General features: G+C 42.7%; 1 protein-coding gene across 1 annotated transcript; it reads right to left on the bottom strand.

Annotated features, from left to right (window-relative positions):
• Nucleotides 1-1268: 1268 nt before the first annotated feature.
• Nucleotides 1269-3404, bottom strand: LOC147962326 (uncharacterized). The gene has a single exon (XM_087538066.1). The coding sequence runs from the start codon at nt 3402-3404 to the stop codon at nt 1269-1271; it is 2136 nt and encodes a 711-aa protein (XP_087394192.1).
• Between the last annotated feature and the right edge of the window lie 17665 nt (nt 3405-21069).

Raw genomic sequence — 21069 nt, 5'->3', positions numbered from 1 at the left:
TTTATGGGTTCATAGCATAGTAGTACATGTTTGCTGAATCGGAGCTGCAGCCTCACACAAATTGAAATGGTTGCAACATACTCAAACCAAATTCTATTAGTCTTCGGGTCGACTTGATGCAAAAATATGTTGCAAGTCTTACCTCGCCTGCATCTGCGTGTGCGTGCAAAATGTAGCATTTGCCATTTCTGAATTAGCCATTTCCAGATGTATGGTATGGAAATCTCTGTGCTGAACAACATGCCTATGCTTGTGCTTCCCAGGTGTTGTTTTGCTGGAAAGCTTTAAAGGACGGCTAAAAGAAACTCAGTTGATCCGACGACCGTTCTTGACAGACTTCCGTCACAGTCAACTTTTGAGGTGAGGTCGCCAACAATAACCTCAGTGCTGTTCTTCAGCACTTTCTGCCTCACACACATCATTTAACAAGACAATATAAGACAGGCTAGCTGTATGAAATGACTTGGGGATCGATCGAGATCCTAACTAAATAAACTTGATTTGATTAGCTGATTGATGCAGCCTCCGTTCACGTTAACCGGGTGTGGACCTGGCAAATAGCACCCATGGTTTTAAATAGCCCGCTATAGCTCCGCTATAGTATGCTATAGCGTTTAGAAGAGGTCCCGCGCTAAGAGTATTTTGTTCAAACACTTGAGCAAACATTTTAAATAGCTCGCTATAGCTCCATTATAGCACGCTATAGCATTTAGAAAAGATCCACCGCTAAGAGGCTTAGCGCGCTATTTAAAACTTTGATAGCACCTCGTCCCGTGGGGTTTGTAGCATTGATAGAGAATAGCTCGAACTAGCCAAATCATGGCCTTACAACTGCAGGTGGACTAAGGATTGAAGCACAACTCTTATAGCACGGGTCTGCACCTGTGGATTAAATCTTCTCTCCACATATCAAGGTGCAGATTTACCAAATATCTCTTCATACTTCCCAGAACAAACAACTATGCGCTGCCTTTACACAGATAGCTGACACCTCCAAAATATACGTCACTTGTTGCGAAATAAACAGAATAGGGATGGTGAAAGCACCCAGCAGTTTCAAATTCTTGGAGTGTATTACAAACGGGAAAGAACAAGAGCCTACGGGGCTATTACAGACCAACTTGTGGTCAATCTTCAAGCATATGAGTACTAGAAGATAGCATAAACTTCAGAATATAACTCAATTTTTAAACAGGACGAACACACTGACACCTCCAAAGTTCCACACTTTAAATAGGATGAACAAACACACTGAATCGATTACACAATCAAACCACAGAATCTTGTGCGGTGGTACCATTAGACCCTCCCAGAGGGTCAATCCCAGAGGACGAAGAGGGCCGCTCCAGAATGCCAGCATGAGTGAGAAGCGCCCAGAGATGGGTCATGAACTCCCCGCCGGAGGCCAGCATCTCCGCATGGATGTCCGCGTTGTCCGATGGCGCCAGGAAGAGTATGAACTCCGCCCAAAAGTCAGCCAGCGCCTTCCAACGCTGTTCTTCATCGGGAACCGTGTCTCTAAGTTCTCTCCCAAGCTTGGCTCCCATATATAAGATTGTGCCATCGATACCGTGCAATCCCGTCATCAGCTTTTCAAATATACTGCTCACAGTTTCACATCCGGCAAAGTGCTGCCAAGCCTCCTTGACCACAGCGGCGAACATGCGCCGTGTATCGTAGCCATGTCCAGGCAGCATGTCCGGAAGAAAAGCTACCAGGTAGGCGCAATAATTCGACAGGCTCATGGCAACAAGGAGGTTCTCGTTGTTGACCTCCAGTGGCACCTCGTTGAAGGAGATGGTTGTGGCGATATGCCAAACAAGGATGGTGTGGATATGTGTTGGCAAGGTGCAGGCCCATGAGAATTGGCTTCCCAGCTGATTTCTAGCAAGTGCTGCCTGTCCATTTTCTAGCTTGCCGTTGTTCTTTTTGAACCCAGAGAGGACGCGTACGATGACTACATCTGGCAGTTTTATCTTCTCCCCTGACTTCTGTCCTTTTCTTTTTGCCTCGATCAAGCCGAGTGACAGAAAAGACAGTGCATTCCATTTCCATGGATCATAGACGAAGTTGAGTAACAGAAAGTACTGCCCAAGCTTTCTTTCCCAGGTGTCTCCTGTTCTGGGATTATGATTTATTGTTTTTGTTTGTGGCCTGGAAATTTCATTCCTAATGCGTTGACTGAGACTCTCCACTACTATCACTCTACATGGAGTAATATATATGCTCGTGATGTATACCAAAACTATATTGGCAAGCAGAATAATGGTAACCCAACAAATAACATCTGTTCCATTGACTCTCTGTTCCAAATTGCTACAATGGTAGTGCCTGCTAAATGCTCCGGAAATGCTGTTCCAAACAATAGCAGTTGAAAGAACAATTCCTGAAAAGAAGATACTCACACCAGCTGTTTCCATCCTTGTATAGAAGAAATCATACAGGAATGCCAACTCATCCTCGATAACTCGAAAAGCACGAACATAGCTGCCATTCTCGGAGAGGAGCCCATGAAGAACGAGATGCAGTGTCTTCTCAAGGCCAGCTTCACTGAGACGATAGCCACAGAATCTCCGTTTCAGTAGTTTGAATAATGTGAAGGAGAGCGCCATATCCTTGTAGACTTCCGCAGATTTCTTGGGGTTGAAGCTGTGAGACTCGATCCATCGCCAAGCAGAATCAATGGTGATGTATTTGTCACTGGTCACATCTTTTAGTCCAACTCTGTACTCGGGTGCGGTTGGAAGCAAGCAAGCTAGTTCCACTTCCCCGTCAAATATGTAGCTGTACCCCTCCATCGTGCTTGGATTAACGACGTTCTGATCTAGTTGATGCTCAACCACCATGTAGTCAGCAATCACTTTAGAATGCTCCACCAAACCTCCCTTTTTGCTCGCATTACTTAAATGCCCAAACTTGAGGATTGTCTGAATGATGCTATAAATATAGAAAATCCATATGGTAGCTGTGTAACTCTTGTTGCCACCACTACCATTGATGATCAGCCATAGCACCAGAAATATCTGCAACACTTGCTGCACAAGCATCCTTTTCCTCTGCTCAATATCCTGGATACTGTAGACGGAGAGGGAGCCGGAGTTTACTTGGATCAGGAGGAGAATGGTGCCCCAGAGGACGAACGTCTGGTCGCGGAATGGACCGGCCTGCAGCAGACCAATGGTGTAGGGCGCCAGCACAGTGGACAGCGTGTACGCCGTCCAGACGAGGAGGCGGAAGAACCCGTGGCTGTACCGCCGGCGGAATGAGCCGAACAGCTCGAGGAGGACCCACGCCAAGGAGCTGAAGAGGACCAGGACCTCTACGCGGACCAGCCGACCTTCCGTGCTTCCGAAGCGCTGGACAAACGCTGCGGTGGTGTTCTTGACCTCCATGGCTTCTCTCATACCACTCCAGGTCTGTTTCAAGAACTTCTACGCGGACCAGCCAACAGGACCAGACCGGAGCAAACTCTGCCTCGCAAGCGGCTATGGGTCCTCCTCCTCTACCCTATCGCCAGAGCTAGCCTCCTCCCCTGCCAAGCCCCACCACAGGCGCCTCGAAGAACCAAACACGGCTAACCAAGCTACAATGGCGGACCAGAGAAGCCCTCTCTTCACGCGCGACTACCGGCATTCCTCCTCTACCCCATCGACAGATCGGGGTGCTAGCAGCCGGGATATGGCTCGATCTACTCGATTTGAGGCCTAAACTGCTGGGAATCGCAAAACACCGGAGGGGAATGGAAGAACAGAGGGAGAGAACAGAGAGAATGGCAGGAGGAAGAAGAACGAGCCGGGAGTTATGCCCCAAACCCCCTGTATATGGGCATTTCCTGTTTTTTAGACAAAATCTTTTTTTCGACAAATATATGGGCATCTCCTGGTACAGGCCGCGCTGGGCCGGCCCATTTACCTCTTTTTTGTTAAACTTCAAAAAAAAAGGTTAAACTTCAAAGAAAAAAAGGATGCGTGCTGGGTTCAAACTCGAGACCTCTCGTTTCAGAGCATACCGCAGTAACCACTAGGAAATCCCGAAAGCCTAGTCACTTATTTTTTCCGGGAGATGGTTGTGGCGATATGCCCTCCAGCGACACCTTGTTCCGGGAGATGGTTGTGGCGATATGCCTGTTGTCTTACCCTGATCCCTTTACACTTATCCATGATGTCGCATATAATTCGTATATCTGGGACTTTCTTGTATTGTTTTTTCAAAGAGTCCGCCTCTTATATAGATAAGATTCTTAATCATTACAACTAGGTTTCAGAATAGAGTCCAGGTCAAATTACCAACGACGCTCATATTTATATGTTAACGAATTCTACCCATTATGTTCCCGGAGCACGTGCTTGTGAGAAACGCGTCATAATAGAGTGTAATTTTCTCTAATTATATAGATTAAGGTTGTAATCTAACTACATGATCTAGCTCTTTCCAATCATCAGTGTACCCGAGTAGTCTTTCCAATATAAATAATCGAACAACTTTCTTAATTATATACTCCTCCTTTCATTTATATAAGGTGTATTCATTTTTTCAAAAGTCAATCGATTGCATGTTTGACCAAGTTTTTAGAAAAATATAATACCAATATATATCCACAATACCAAATTTATATCATTTGATTCCTCATGAAAAGTAGTTTAATATTTTATCTATAGGTGTTGCAGATGTTGATATTTTATTCTATAATCTTGGTCAAACATTCAAATGGTTGACTTGCACGGAAATCGATACACCTTATATTCTGGAACGGAGGAAGTATTACTTAAGTACATTCCAGCAAGTAACAATTACATACTAACCATGTAAAGCAATTTCATGTATAAATACATGTATAATTTCATAATGAGGTATTCCGAATATTAACAATTAATTCCAAGTAATTTAAATATAGTTGCAGGACACATAATTCCAACATCTCCCATTTGTCCAAAACAATCATTCAAATATTCATAAACCATTGACTTAACATGCTTACCAAATACAACATGACTAATTGGCTTAGTCAAGTGATCAGCAACCAGATTAACACTACGTTGATAATCGAAAGAAATATATATTGATACCTTCCCTCAATATATTTCCTTATTGTGACACTTAAGATCACTAGAGACATTAGTTTCCGACTAATTATTCCAGCATAGCTGCCCTTGGCACCTCAAGTATTATTTCCTCGAGCAGTTCCACCTTTATAGCCACCTTGAGTATTACTTCCTCAAGTGAAATTTTTGCGTCAATTATTTCCATCACATATATCCATCCATAATATGAATAATTCCACATCGAGTGAAATAGTTGATAACCATGTTGAATAAATTTTTTAAAACCACATAAATATCCAATCCAATCAGTAAATGAAGCTCCATAAGTAACCATGTTTTGAAAGAAATTACTGACTTTGGTTAGTGAACCACCAGCATATTAGTACTTCACAAAAAAACTGGATATGCATACCTAGACTTATCTCTCATCACGTAGATATACTAATAGCTTTCTCAATGTGTTTAACTTTAATATAGATTACAAAACAAGTGACAGGCTGTGATGCTCTTTCCACAATCTTATATGATGTGTGAGATTCCCTTAGCTGCTCGTCTGTCCTTTCCATTGCTTGAATGCAGCATAAATTCCGGTAGCTAAGGTATGATAATATAATGAAGATACATACAAATTCCAGTACCATTTATTATTCCATTTTCCTCATGAGTTCAAATATAATTCCTCACTGACTATGATTCCCTTCATCAAAGGTATTTTAACAAACTTGCAATTTTCCATAGGGAAACACTTCAAAATATTTGCTATGTATTTTCACTCCTGAAACATTGGAAGCTCCACAAATTCCTTTCGTATGAAAGTTAGAAAATGACCAAGCTTGCACTTCCATCAATGTGATTTATCAATGCACAATCAACCAAAGAATATTAATGTATACAATAATAATGTAAACTATTTTACACTTACATTTGTAGATGGCCGCCTTGCTTCATTTAGAAACCCATATGAACTGCTATTCCATTGATTTGAAGCTTGTTATAAGATCATACATTAATTTATTCAATTAGCAAACCATGTCTTTAGTTCCTCTTTCCCTAAATTACAGGAGAGGGTGTTTCCACAAAGTATATATTCCTTTGTGTAAAGAACTGAATAACAAGAGTGAGATTATAATATTCCAATGAGCCAAATGTCCTTACAAATAAGTAAATACACTTGCAAACAATGGGCATGCACTTGTTTAGTTGATAATAAGTCCCAAACTATATATTTCCTCACTGAATTTATTCCTCCCCGCATTTCTTCCACCCATAGTTGACATTGATGGAAAATTTATGCCTTCTTAAGAGACTAGTTATTCCTCTAAAATTTAGAGTGACTTCCTCCAACAACACATAACGATTATCAAAACTTCATATTCCAAGCTAATTCCTCACGTCCTTCAGCTTGGCTTCAGCGAGCTCGAATTGTGGGTGCACCCTTGGCATCGGTGCTTCATATCTCACACGCGAGCTGCCACGAGCCCGGCTGCGGGTGAAACGAATGTGTTCAATGCCCTGTGCAGTCCGGCGTGCTCACTAGCCGTGTCGGCGACATCCAGTGTGCTCACTAGCCGCGCATGCGCCTGCTGGAACACCGACAAATGCGCCGGTGCATGTTGCACCTACGCATGGCGGCATTGTAGTGCGCTTGCGACTAGTCCATGGTGAAACTGGCGTGCACAGGAGGCGCAGGAGCTAGGACGGGGTCGTCGGAGTCCATCATGGTGTAGTCCTTGTCGTCGGAGACCTCGGGTGAGCTGGCCGGCAAGCCGGTCTCGATCTGCCTGGCACGGCGACTCTGCCAGGCAGCGGCAAGGGCGGCCATGGAGTGCTTCATCTCCGTGCAAAGACTCTCCCACAGAGCTTCGCCGCCTACAGTCATGGCAGATGCAGTGCAAGGGGGGAGGATGGGGGGCTTGTGTTGTGGTGTGGAGTTAGCCGGGTGAGGCCGCCTTTAAATAGCGGATTCCGGTGAGGCGAGGCGTCCGGGTGCGTCAATGCGCGGCGCCAGAGAGGGTTTCTCGGCCAGCGAGCCTGCTTAACGGCAGCATACGGATGGACAACGACATTGAATGGGCGTGATAGATATCCGTCCCGTCCCGTCCAGTCAAGCGTCCCCAGCATTGAACAAGCGCAGACATCGAAGACGCGTCGCGGACGACACTCTCGGCCGGCGCGTGATACGTCTCCAACGTATCTATAATTTTTGATTGTTCCATGCTATTATATTTTCAACCTTGGATGTTTTATATGCATTTATATGCTATTTTATATGATTTTTGGGACTAACCTATTAACCTAGAGCCCAGTGCCAGTTTCTGTTTTTTCCTTATTTTAGAGTATCGCAGAAAAGGAAAATCAAACGGAGTCCAATTGACCTGAAACTTCACAGAACTTATTTTTGGAAGGAAAGCAATCCGGGAGACTTGGAGTCCACGTAAGGGAAGCAACGAGGAAGCCACGAGGCAGGGGGGTGCGCCCACCCCCCTGGGCGCGCCCTCCACCCTCGTGGGCCCCTCTTGGCTCCCCTGACATACTTCTTCCGCCTATATATCTCCATATACCCTAAAACGATCAGAGAGCACAATAGATCGGGAGTTCCGCCGCCAGAAGCCTCCATAGCCACCGAAAGCCAATCCAGACCCGTTCCGGCACCCTACCGGAGGGGGAATCCCTCTCCGGTGGCCATCTTCATCATCCCGGTGCTATCCATGACGAGGAGGGAGTAGTTCTCCCTCGGGGCTGAGGGTATGTACCAGTAGCTATGTGTTTGATCTCTCTCTCTCTCTCTCTCTCGTGTTCTTGATTTGGCATGATCTTGATGTATCACGAGCTTTGCTATTATAGTTGGATCTTATGTTTCTTCTCCCCCTCTACTCTCTTGTAATGGATTGAGTTTTTCCTTTGAAGTTATCTTATCAGATTGAGTCTTTAATGATTTGAGAACACTTGATGTATGTCTTGCGCTGCGTATCTGTGGTGACAATGGGATACCACGTGATTCACTTGATGTATGTTTTGGTGATCAACTTGCGGGTTCCGCCCATGAACCTATGCATAGGGGTTGGCACACGTTTTCGTCGTGATTCTCTGGTAGAAACTTTGAGGCACTCTTTGAGATTCTATGTGTTGGTTGAATAGATGAATCTGAGATTGTGTGATGCATATCGTATAATCATACCCGCGGATACTTGAGGTGACACTGGAGTATCTAGGTGACATTAGGGTTTTGGTTGATTTGTGTCTTAAGGTGTTATTCTAGTACGAACTCTAGGGCTGTTTGTGACACTTATAGGAATAGCCCAACGGATTGATTGGAAAGAATAACTTTGAGGTGGTTTCGTACCCTACCATAATCTCTTCATTTGTTCTCCGCTATTAGTGACTTTGGAGTGACTCTTTGTTGCATGTTGAGGGATAGATATGTGATCCAATTATGTTATTATTGTTGAGAGGAATTGCACTAGTGAAAGTATGAACCCTAGGCCTTGTTTCCTAGCATTGCAATACCATTTACGCTCACTTTTATCATTAGTTACCTTGCTGTTTTTATATTTTCAGATTACAAAAACTATTATCTACCATCCATATTGCACTTGTATCACCATCTCTTCGCCGAACTAGTGCACCTATACAATTTACCAATGTATTGAGTGTGTTGGGACACAAGAGACTCTTTGTTATTTGATTGCAGGTTTGCTTGAGAGAGACCATCTTCATCTTACGCCTCCCACGGATTGATAAACCTTAGGTCATCCACTTGAGGGAAATTTGCTACTGTCCTACAAACCTCTGCACTTGGAGGCCCAACAACGTCTACAAGAAGAAGGTTGTGTAGTATACATCAAACTCTTTTCTGGCGTCGTTGCCGGGGAGGTTAGCGCTTGAAGGTATATCTTTAGATCTTGCAATCGAGTCTTTTACTTTCTTGTTTTATCACTAGTTTCGTTTATAAAAGAAAATTACAAAAAAATGGAATTAAGTTTGCCTCATACGCTTCATCTTTTTAATATCTTTCGTGAGTATGATGGAAAGGAAAATTTTGGCAAAGTGTTAGAAGAAGAATGCATTAAAATGTTTGGCACTAAATATTTGAATGATGAGCATGATTGCAATGTTGTTAGTATGAATTCCTTGAATATCCATGATGCTAATGATATGCAAAGCCACAAGCTTGGGGAAGCTATGTTTGATGAAGATGATATTTTTTGTCCCCCAAGTTTTGATGAGCAAATTTATTATGATGAAAGAATGCCTCCTATTTATGATGATTATATTGATGAAAGTGGATTTGGAGAGGTCATGACTTTATTTTGTGATGAATCCACTATTTCGGAAGAGGTTCCAATTGATTATGAGAACAAAGTTGCTATCTATGATGATTATTGTGATGACTTGTATGCTATAAAGAATAATGATATACATGAAACTTGTCATCATGATTTTAGTTTTCAATTGGATTATGCCTCACATGATAATTATTTTGTTGAGTTTGCTCCCACTATTATTCATGAGAAGAATTTTTCTTCTGTGGAGAGTAATAAATTTATATGCTTGTAGATCATGAAAAGAATGCTTTATGTGATAGTTATATTGTTGAATTCATTCATGATGCTACTGAAGATTATTATGAGCGAGGAATATATGCTTGTAGGAATTGCAATAATATCAAGTTTCCTCTCTATGCCCTTAAAATCTTGAAGTTATGCTTGTTTTGCTTTCCTATGCTAGTTGATTATTGTTCCTATAAATTGTTTGCTCACAAAATACCTATGCATAGGAATTGGGTTAGACTTAAATGTGCTAGTCATACTCTTCATGATGCTCTCTTTATGTTTCAATTCTTATGCTTTATGTGAGCATCATTGAAATCATCATGCCTAGCTAGGGGCGTTAAACGATAGCGCTTGTTGGGAGGCAACCCAACTTTATTTTTGTTATTTGCTTTTTATTCCTGTTTAGTAATAAATAATTCATCTAGCCTCTGTTTATATGTGGTTTTATATTTTAATTAGTGTTTGTGCCAAGTAGAACCTTTGGGAAGACTTGGGAAAGTCTTTTTAATCTTGCTGTAAAAAACAGAAACTTTAGCGCTCACGAGAATTGCTGCCATTTTTATTTGGACAGTGCTATTTAGTTAATTGTTTTTGAAGATGATTAATAGATAAATTACTCACGTCCAGCAATTTATTTGAGAATTTTATGAGTTACAGAAGTATACGTTTGATCCAGATTACTACAGACTGTTCTGTTTTTGACAGATTCTGTTTTTCATGTGTTGTTTACTTATTTTGATAAATCTATGGCTAGTAAAAGAGTTTATAAACCATAGATAAGTTGCAATACAGTAGGTTTAGCACCAATATAAATAAAGAATGAGTTCATTACAGTACCTAAGTGGTGATTTATTTTCTTATACTAACGGAGCTTACGAGTTTTCTGTTAAGTTTTGTGTTGCGAAGTTAAGTTTTGGGTAAAGATTCGATGGACTATGGAATAAGGAGTGGCAAGAGCCTAAGCTTGGGGATGCCCAAGGCACCCCAAGGTAATATTTAAGGACAACTAAAAGCCTAAGCTTGGGGATGCCCCGGAAGGCATCCCCTCTTTCGTCTTCGTTCATCGGTAACTTTACTTGGAGCTATATTTTTATTCGCCACATGATATGTGTTTTGCTTGGAGCGTCATTTTATTTTATTTATTTTTGCTTGCTTCTTGAATAAAATACCAAGATCTGAAATTATTAAATGTTAGAGAGTCTTCACATAGTTGCATAATTATTCGACTACTCATTGACCTTCACTTATATCTTTCGGAGTAGTTTGTCATTTGCTCTAGTGCTTCACTTATATCTTTTTAGAGCACGGTGGTGGTTTTATTTTGTAGAAATAGACGAACTCTCATGCTTCACTTATATTATTTTGGGAGTCTTTAGAACAGCATGGTAATTTGCTTTGGTTATGAAATTAGTCCTAATATGATGGGCATCCAAGAGGGATATAATAAAAACATTCATATAGAGTGCATTGAATACTAAGAGAAGTTTGATACCTGATGATTGTTTTGAGATATGGAGGTAATAATATCAAAGTCGTGCTAGTTGAGTAGTTGTGAATTTGAGAAATGCTTGTGTTGAAGTTTGCAAGTCCCGTAGCATGCACGTATGGTAAACGTTGTGTAACAAATTTGAAACATGGGGTGTTATTTGATTGTCTTCCTTATGAGTGGCGGTCGGGGACGAGCGATGGTCTTTTCCTACCAATCTATCCCCCTAGGAGCATGCGCGTAATGCTTGGTTTTTGATGACTTGTAGATTTTTGCAATAAGTATGTGAGTTCTTTATGACTAATATTGAGTCCATGGATTATACGCACTCTTACCATTCCATCATTGCTAGCCTCTTCGGTACCGTGCATTGCCCTTTCTCACATTGAGAGTTGATGAAAACTTCGCCGGTGCATCCAAACCCCGTGATATGATACGCTCTTTCACACATAAACCTCCTTATATCTTCCTCAAAACAGCCACCTACCTACCTATTATGGTATTTCCATAGCCATTTCGAGATATATTGCCATGCAACTTTCCACCATTCCTTTTATCATGATACATTCATCATTGTCATATTGCTTAGCATGATCATGTAGTTGACATAGTATTTGTGGCCAGGGCTGGCCCTGAGGGGGGGGGGGCAGCAGGGGCGGCCGCCCCGGGCCCCCGAAAGCCAAGGGGCCCCTCCCACCACGTACATAGTTAATTAGCCCAGAGTTGCCTCCAAAAATAAAGTTAATTAGCCCAGGGAGACGCAAGGCCTGAGATACGCACATAGTTAGATAGCCCACAAGGCCACGAGTACGTTATCATGTATCCCTTCCCGTCGAGAATTCATTGACTGCTTCCCAATGATTTCGGCTGATTCCTTTTCACCCAGATCATGAGCCGCAAGCCGGTGACTCCGGCCTCATCACCATGAACCCAAGTCCCGTCTCCGGTGGACCGTCGATCTCCACTCCACGGCAGCGTCAGGCAATGGGGAGATCGATCTATGCTTCTTGTTTCAGTCTAGAACCTGATAACTTTTTGATTTTTCAGTTACCTGGTAATTTTTGTTCATGTCAGGCAGAGGCAACTTAGAATACTATCATGAGGATTATGGGAGTTAAGGGTGAACGGCCTCATGATCTACCATCTAAAGAGTCATCTTCAGGTGTGTATGCATCGGTACAATTAGGTTTAGTTTCAGTACTCTCTTTCTTTCTCTCTTCCTCTCTTAATGTGTGGCTTGATTTGCAATTCTATTTATCTAATAAAATCATAAATTTCATACATGGAAGCAGCAGCAAGAGTTCTGTGATCACTCGGTCAAGGATGGTCAAATGATAATATCTAGTGCATATTCTTGCATTTAGTGTATATCATCTTAGTTTAAATTGTTAGATGAAACCATCATAATTTTATTTCATTTAGAATCATATTTGCATTATTTAATTAGACGTTATCATGAAATGCCACACATGGTGACCATCCACATCTCTCAGCGAAGAGCGCAATAGCATGTGCGCCTCTTTATTTGAAGATATTATCTCGTAAATGAAAGAGATATCTTCGAGCGCCTTGCTTCTTGCCATAATCTCATTCGTGGTTTGCCCATAATGCCACACTGAACCATCATGGGTGTATTGATGACCCGGAACCAGTACTAACGATTCTCCCCTTACCACCGAGCAAATTGACCACCATCAAAAGTGCTTCCTTTGTCCAAGAGTCCCGGATGCCAGCATGGTGACACTAGTTGCTCCCATGAAATCACCCTTATGGCTCCTTGCGATCGACACAATCACAACCTTGCCATCGCATCATCTACGTCCAACTTCACACAACTAGCAGGAGGATGGATCCAAGGTGAGATCGAGACAAGTGACTTTCGTCGAAGAATGCTAGAAGAAATTTTTTAAGGGGCCCCAAATTTTAATTTCGCCCCGGGCCCCCAAAATCTCAGGACTAGCCCTGTTTGTGGCAAAGCCACCGTTCATAATTTTCATACATGTCACTCTTGATTCATTGCATATCCCGATACACCGCCGGAGGCATTCATATAGAGTCATACTTTGTTCTAGTATCGAGTTGTAATCATTGAGTTGTAAATAAATAGAAGTGTGATGATCATCATTTTCTAGAGCATTGTCCCAAGTGAGGAATAAAAAAAGAGAAGGCCCCAAAAAATAGAAAGGCCATAGAAAAGAGAGAAGGCCCAAAAAAATGAGAGAAAAAGAGAGAAGGGACAATGCTACTATCCTTTGCCAGACTTGTGCTTCAAAGTAGCACCATAATCCTCATGATAGAGAGTCTCTTGTTTTGTCACTTTCATACACTAGTGGGAATATTTCATTATAGAACTTGGCTTGTATATTCCAACAATGGGCCTCCTCAAGTGCCCGAGGTCTTCGTGAGCAAGCAAGTTGGATGCACACCCACTTAGTTTCTTTTGTTGAGCTTTCATACACTTATAGCTCTAGTGCATCTGTTGCATGGCAATCCCTACTCCTCGCATTAACATCAATCGATGGGCATCTCCATATCTTATTGATTAGCCTCGTTGATGTGAGACTTTCTCCTTTTTTGTCTTCTTCACATACCCCCATCATCATATTCTATTCCACCCATAGTGCTATGTCCATGGCTCGCGCTCATGTATTGCGTGAAGGTTTATAAAGTTTGAGATTACTAAAGTATGAAATAATTGCTTGGCTTGTCATCGGGGATGTGCATGATGAGAGCATTCTTGTGTGACGAAAATGGAGCATGACTAAACTATATGATTTTGTAGGGATGAACTTTCTTTGGCCATGTTATTTTGAGAAGACATGATTGCTTAGTTAGTATGCTTGAAGTGTTATTGTTTCTATGTCAATATTAAACTTTTGTCTTGAATCTTATGGATCTGAACATTTGTGCCAAAATAAAGAAGAATTACTTAGAGAAATATGTTAGGTAGCATTCCACATCAAAAATTCTGTTTTTATCATTTACCTACTCGAGGACAAGCAAGAATTAAGCTTGGGGATGCTGATACGTTTCTAACGTATCTATAATTTTTGTTTGTTCCATGCTATTATATTATCAACCTTGGATGTTTTATATGCATTTATATGCTATTTTATATGATTTTTGGGACTAACCTATTAACCTAGAGCCTAGTGCCAGTTTCTGTTTTTTCATTGTTTTAGAGTATCGCAGAAAAGGAAAATCAAACGGAGTCCAATTGACCTGAAACTTTACGGAACTTATTTTTGGAAGGAAAGCAACCCGGGAGACTTCGAGTCCACGTAAGGGAAGCAACGAGGAAGCCACGAGGCAGGGGGCCCGCCCACCCCCTGGGCGCGCCCTCCACCCTCGTGGGCCCCTCGTGGCTCCCCTGACGTACTTCTTCCGCCTATATATCTCCATATACCCTAAAACGATCAGAGAGCACAATAGATCGGAAGTTCCGCCACCAGAAGCCTTTGTAGCCACCGAAAGCCAATCTAGATCCGTTCCGGCACCCTGCCGGAGGGGGAATCCCTCTCCGGTGGCCATCTTCATCATCCCGGTGCTCTCCATGACGAGGAGGGAGTAGTTCTCCCTCGGGGCTGAGGATATGTACCAGTAGCTATGTGTTTGATCTGTCTCTCCCTCGTGTTCTTTATTTGGCACGATCTTGATGTATCGCGAGCTTTGCTATTATAGTTGGATCTTATGTTTCTTCTCCCCCTCTACTCTCTTGTAATGGATTGAGTTTTCCCTTTGAAGTTATCTTATCGGATTGAGTCTTTAATGATTTGAGAACACTTGATGTATGTCTTGCGCTGCGTATCTGTGGTGACAATGGGATACCACGTGATTCACTTGATGTATGTTTTGGTGATCAACTTGCGGGTTCCGTCCATGAACCTATGCATAGGGGTTGGCACACGTTTTCGTCGTGATTCTCCGGTAGAAACTTTGGGGCACTCTTTGAGGTTCTATGTGTTGGTTGAATAGATGAATATGAGATTGTGTGATGCATATCGTATAATCATACCCGCAGATACTTGAGGTGACATTGGAGTATCTAGGTGACATTAGGGTTTTGGTTGATTTGTGTCTTAAGGTGTTATTCTAGTACGAACTATAGGGTTGTTTGTGACACTTATAGGAATAGCCCAACGGATTGATTGGAAAAAATAACTTTAAGGTGGTTTCGTACCCTACCATAATCTCTTAGTTTGTTCTCCGCTATTAGTGACTTTGGAGTGACTCTTTTTTGCATGTTGAGGGATAGTTATGTGATCCAATTATGTTATTATTGTTGAGAGGATTTGCACTGGTGAAAATATGAACCCTAGGCCTTGTTTCCTAGCATTGCAATACCGTTTACGCTCACTTTTATCATTAGTTACCTTGCTGTTTTTATATTTTTAGATTACAAAAACTATTATCTACCATCCATATTGCACTTGTATCACCATCTCTTCGCCGAACTAGTGCACCTATACAATTTACCATTGTATTGGGTGTGTTGGGGACACAAGAGACTCTTTGTTATTTGATTGCAGGGTTGCTTGAGAGAGACCATCTTCATCCTGCGCCTCCCATGGATTGATAAACCTTAGGTCATCCACTTGAGGGAAATTTGCTACTGTCCTACAAACCTCTGCACTTGGAGGCCCAGCAACGTCTACAAGAAGAAGGTTGTGTAGTAGACATCAGCGCGCCGCTTCAATGGCAGAGGCACTGAGAGGTCGCGTCCGCCCTAAGCCGTCTTCAATGTTGAGCGGTGTGCTTTACAGCTGCATGAATGCGGGCAGCTGGCGCAGGACGGGAACGAGCGCGGGCGAGGGAGGAGGGGTTTTAATAGGCCAGAATGGTCAGAAGCGGGCATGGGATCGGCCCAAACTCCCGCAAAGCCCCACATTTGTCTCTGGTTTGATGCATGTGGAAGGTTTGCGTGTGGACATGCCCTAATCGGTGACTGTTTAGAGTCCAAGCCGAACATTGTCCAAGCCGAACACAGCACCCATGTATAATGAAAGGTGTGATATGTTAGCTACCCTTGTTCAGCGGGCTAACCTGCCCATGGAGATGAGCGGTGTGATCCCTCATTTGGTAGAAGAACGTCTTTCTGTTATTCAATATGCGGATGACACTATTATTTTTATGGATCACGACCTAGATAAAGCAAGGAACCTCAAGTTGCTTTTATGTGCATTTGAGGAGCTCTCTGGTAATTAATATCCATCAGAGTGAGCTTTTCTGTTTTGGCAATGCTGCAGAGTCTGTATCTGCGTATGGTGATATTTTCGGCTATTTGGCATTTAGGTATTCCTATTCACTATCGGCGTTTAACTATCGCTGAGTGGAAGCACGTGGAAGAAAGACTCGAGAAACGTCTAGCAAGTTGGAAGGACAAACTCTTGTCGTATGGGGAACGGTTGATTCTGTTCAATTCCGTCCTCGGCAACATGGTTCTATCACTTACCGAAAGGGGTTCTTGAGCACCTCGATTATTTTAGATCCGATTTTTCTGGCAGTGATAATGAATTCAAGAAATATCGGCTGGCTAGGTGGAGTGTTTTATGCCAACCTAAAAGTCAAAGGGGCCTTGAAGTTCAGGATCTTGAAATTAAAAACATTGCTCTCCTAAGTAAATGGGTATACAAACTACTCACTGAGAATAAAGTGTGGCAGGAAATCATTCGTAATAAGTACGTGGGGTCCAAAGCCATTTCTAAAGTTCTTTGGAAACCCGGTGATTCACATTTTTTGGAGTGGCATGATGAAGGCTAAGGAATTCTTTTTACAATTTGCCACTTTCTCAGTTAGGGATGGTTCTCAGGTTCGTTTCTGGGAAGACACCTGGCTGGGGTCACTCCACTTATGGTGCAATACCCTAGCTTGTACAGAATTGTCATACATAAATTCGTCACGATCAAACAACTTCCGAGACAAGAAAACCCTGATATTTCTTTCCAAAGGGGCCCTTTTGGGCCTCGGGTGGTAGCATGGAATGAATTACTCATTCGTTTGGAGGCCATTCAGCTGTCAGGTGAACCAGACAAGTTTTGATGGAATTTGCATGAGAACTATAGCTTTTCCGTCAAATCTTTGTATGATGCATTGGTTCATAGTGATGTTTCAGATGATAACAAGAAATTGTGGAAGCTCAAAATTCCTGTAAGAGTAAAGATATTCCTCTGATTTCTAAACTGAGGGGTCATCTTAAGTAGAGATAATCTGGCACGACGTAACTGGTAAGGTAGCAAAACATGAGTCTTTTGACAACATGACGAGTCAATTAAACACTTGTTTTTTGCGTGTAAATTTGCTCGTGCAGTCTGGGCCATAGTTCAAGTAGTTTCAAATCTATATCCCCATATAGTGCATGTAATATGTTCAGTAATTGCTTGCGGGGTATTGATCAACAATTTTCTGCACATCTACTTGTGGGGGCGGCTGCCTTATGTTGGGCATCTTGACTTACCAGAAATGATGTGACTTTTAACAATAAATGTATTTCATCTTCTGTGCTGGTTATTCATGCGTGTACGCGATGGCTCCGTACTTGGTTCATCCTACAGAGGCCGAAGGATAGAGATATTTTTATGATGGCGTCTACACGGCTAGCGTATACGTCCAGTGAGGTTTTCTCTCAACATGGATGTCGGAGTAATCTTTAGATAGGATTTGCTCCACCCTAGGCCGAACTGATTTATTTTTGTTTAAAACAAATTTGTATAGGTTTATTAGACTTGTTGGTTGTGTGCATCGTGCTTTGTAGATGCCGGGCATTCTTTCAATGCTGTTATATCAATTGAATAAAATGCTCTTTGTCGAAAAAAAAACAAAAACCGTATAATGAAAGGAAACGGATTATAGTCGGGCAGCGACGGGGAAGCCTGCTGGAGGTGGTCGGCTTCTACGCTACGGAAGGGGACGAGTGGTGGGGCGCCGTCCGATCTCCCGACCTTATCCTCTCGCCAAAACAGCACAGCCACGTCTTCTCTCTCTCCCCCATTTCTTCAAGCTGATTTCTCCTCCATCACTGGCACCTTGTCTCCAACGTGGATGTGGCTGCCGGCTGCCACTTCCTTTCTCAACCACGGTGATCCGCCATCGTCTCCCTTCGCACCAGCAGCGAGCCTTCTGCACCCCACGTGATCCATCGCCACCACTGTTTCTCACCGCAGGGCGCGCCGGCCTCACTCCAACGTCCCCACTCCCCCACTCTCCACCTTTGCCGGACCCCTCCTCGCCGACTTAGCCCACATGGCGAGGCATGTCGTGATGCCGTCGCCCGAGCTCCGACGACAACATCCCTGTCCTCCTTGATCTCAAGTTCTCAACCCCCAATGCGCAGGAAGGAAGTGGTCGGCTGTTTGGGTGTCGCTGTTTTGATGTGCTTTCTGATAATGAATTAGTTAGCAAAGCTAATAAGATAGGGGTGGAAATAGCAAATGATGACTTTGCTGTTGTTGACGTTGTTAGAGAGCTTGAATGCGCGCGAAAAGAGTTAGATGATAAAAAAGAAGATAATTGTGCTGATAAAGAGCAGGATGACATGACTGTGATAGATGGCTTAGGCAGGAACACCCCTGTGAATTTAGAGTGGCTAGACCAGGAAGAGCATATTTTTGAGCAGATCTCTTCTGTGAAACCTAAGAGGAAAAAGCATAATAAATCTAATATCAAGATTTCTAGGCCTGTGACTAGGAGTCAGAAAAGGAACAATGCTGAGGAAGGAATGCCATGTAACCCTACCCCGTCTCCTGGTAGGGTTACTCGAACCAAATTCCACAAAAAACGTTCCAAATGAGAGGCCTCATTTGGAACTGTTGAGGGGTAGGCAAGAAAGGAATGGCCACCTGCCTCTCAGACATGATTAGTGACCATTCCCTTGACTTCCTGGGTCTACAAGAAACCATTAAGAAAGATTTCACTCCCAAGTGTTTGAGAAGAATTGACCCCTTTGACATATTCCAGTGGAACTGGGTGCCTTCTATGGGCAAATCTGGGGGCATTTTATGTGGTGCGAGGAGAGACACTTTTGATATAGTTTCCTGTGCTAAAGGCAAATATGTTCTACAACTTCTTTTATATGACAAGCAGAAGAAAACACATTGAGGGCTGCTGGTAGTTTATGGGTCGGCGCATGATGAGTTCAAAAATGATTTCCTGGTAGAGCTAGCATCCTTTTGTAGTGACATGACCATTCCCTATATAGTGGGAGGAGACTTCAACATCCTGAGACACTCGGGAGAGAAGAATAAGAAAATGGCTAACAATAAAGCTACTGATCTGTTTAACTCCATTATCAATACACTAGCTCTTAGGGAGATCCACATCAATGGGGGGAAGTATACCTGGACTAACAACCAGACTCATCCCACGCTGGAAAAATTAGACCGAATACTCATGTCCAAGGGCTGGGAAGATATATTTCCACTGGTCTCTGTGAGGAAATTAGTCCGGGAACTATCTGATCATAATCCGCTTCTGTTGTCCTCCGGGGAAGAGGGGCGCGAAGCCCCGAAACCCCGTGAATTTCGTTTTAACCTGTCTTGGATCAATGACGACAAGTTCTTGCCCACTGTTAGGAGAATTTGGGCTAGAAAGGTGGCCTCATCAGACCCAATTGTTGTCTTGAACATCAAGCTGAAAAGAATCAAAACTTATTTTAAAGGGTGGGGCTCGGATAAATATGGGCACGATAAGAAAAGAAAAAAGGATCTACGTATGGAACTAGCTATGCTTGAGGAACTGGAGGAAGAAGATATGTTGCCTCCTGACCTATACAGTAGGAAAATGGATATTAACGCTGAGCTATATGAGCTCCTGGTTAATGAGGAAATATTTTGGTTACAACAGTCCCACGAGCGTTGGTTGCTCAAAGGAGACCTGAATACCGACTATTATCATAAAATTGCTAACGGGTGGAAGCGTAAAAATACAATTTATTCACTTAAAGTGGGGGAAACAATGATTGAAGGCACGGACAACTTAATTGCACATGCCACTGAGTTCTACAAAGAGCTGTTTGGACCAGCCCCTGGTAACCGGGTTCATCTCGACCCGGGGACCTGGTCCCCTGAAGAGAAACTAGACGAAAAAGATAATAAAGATCTTTGTCGAGAATTTACAGAACAAGAGGTTAAAGAGGCTCTTTCCGACATGGCCCCTAATAGAGCTCCTGGGCCTGATAATATCCCTGCTGAGTTCTATCAGGTGTGTTGGGATGTAGTCAAGGATGACATTATGGCCCTTTTCAAAGCTCTCCACCAAGGGACACTGGATGTCCGGCGGCTTAATTATGGAGTCATTACTTTACTTCCTAAGGTGTCTGAAGCCGAGAAAATCCAACAATACAGACCTATTTGTTTGTTGAGATGCCCATATAAGTTGATCACCAAAGTTCTGGACCGCAGAGTTGCCATCTATGCGAACAAACTTATTAGTACAACCCAAAACGCCTTTGTAAAAGGGAGAAACATCATGGATGGGGTTCTGTCCCTTCATGAGATTCTTAACTACACTTATGTTAAAAAGAAAGTGGGGATCGTCCTTAAGTTGGACTTTGAAAAAGCATATGATAAGGTGAATTGGGACTTCCTCCTAGAATGTCATAAGATGAGGGGCTTTAACGAAACCTGGTGTGGTTGGATTGAAAATATTTTACACAATGGGACGGTGAGCATCAAACTTAATGGTAGTGTTGGACCATACTTTCAAAGCAAAAAAGGGGTTAGACAGGGGGATCCACACTCCCCTTTCCTGTTTAACTTAGCAGTTGAATGCCTCACTAAAATGATCAAAAATGCCCAGAAAAACAAACTTATTGTGGGCTTGGCCGCAGACCTTATTCCTGATGGAGTGGCGGTTCTACAATATGCAGATGATACAATTATTTGTACCGAAGATGATATTGATAAAGCTGTCAACCTGAAGTTGCTGCTGTATATGTTTGAAATGATGTCTAGCCTGAAAGTTAATTTTCAGAAAAGTGAGATTCTCACTGTGG

This window comes from Triticum urartu, chromosome 7A, assembly GCF_056163025.1.
Source record: "Triticum urartu cultivar PI428250 chromosome 7A, HENAU_Tu73, whole genome shotgun sequence".
Taxonomy (NCBI): Eukaryota; Viridiplantae; Streptophyta; class Magnoliopsida; order Poales; family Poaceae; genus Triticum; species Triticum urartu.
This window is presented reverse-complemented; position numbering and strand designations above follow the sequence as displayed.

Coding starts and splice junctions, on each gene's coding strand:
- LOC147962326 (XM_087538066.1), bottom strand. CDS start 3,404: ATGAGAGAAGCCATGGAGGTCAAGAACACCACCGCAGCGTTTGTCCAG.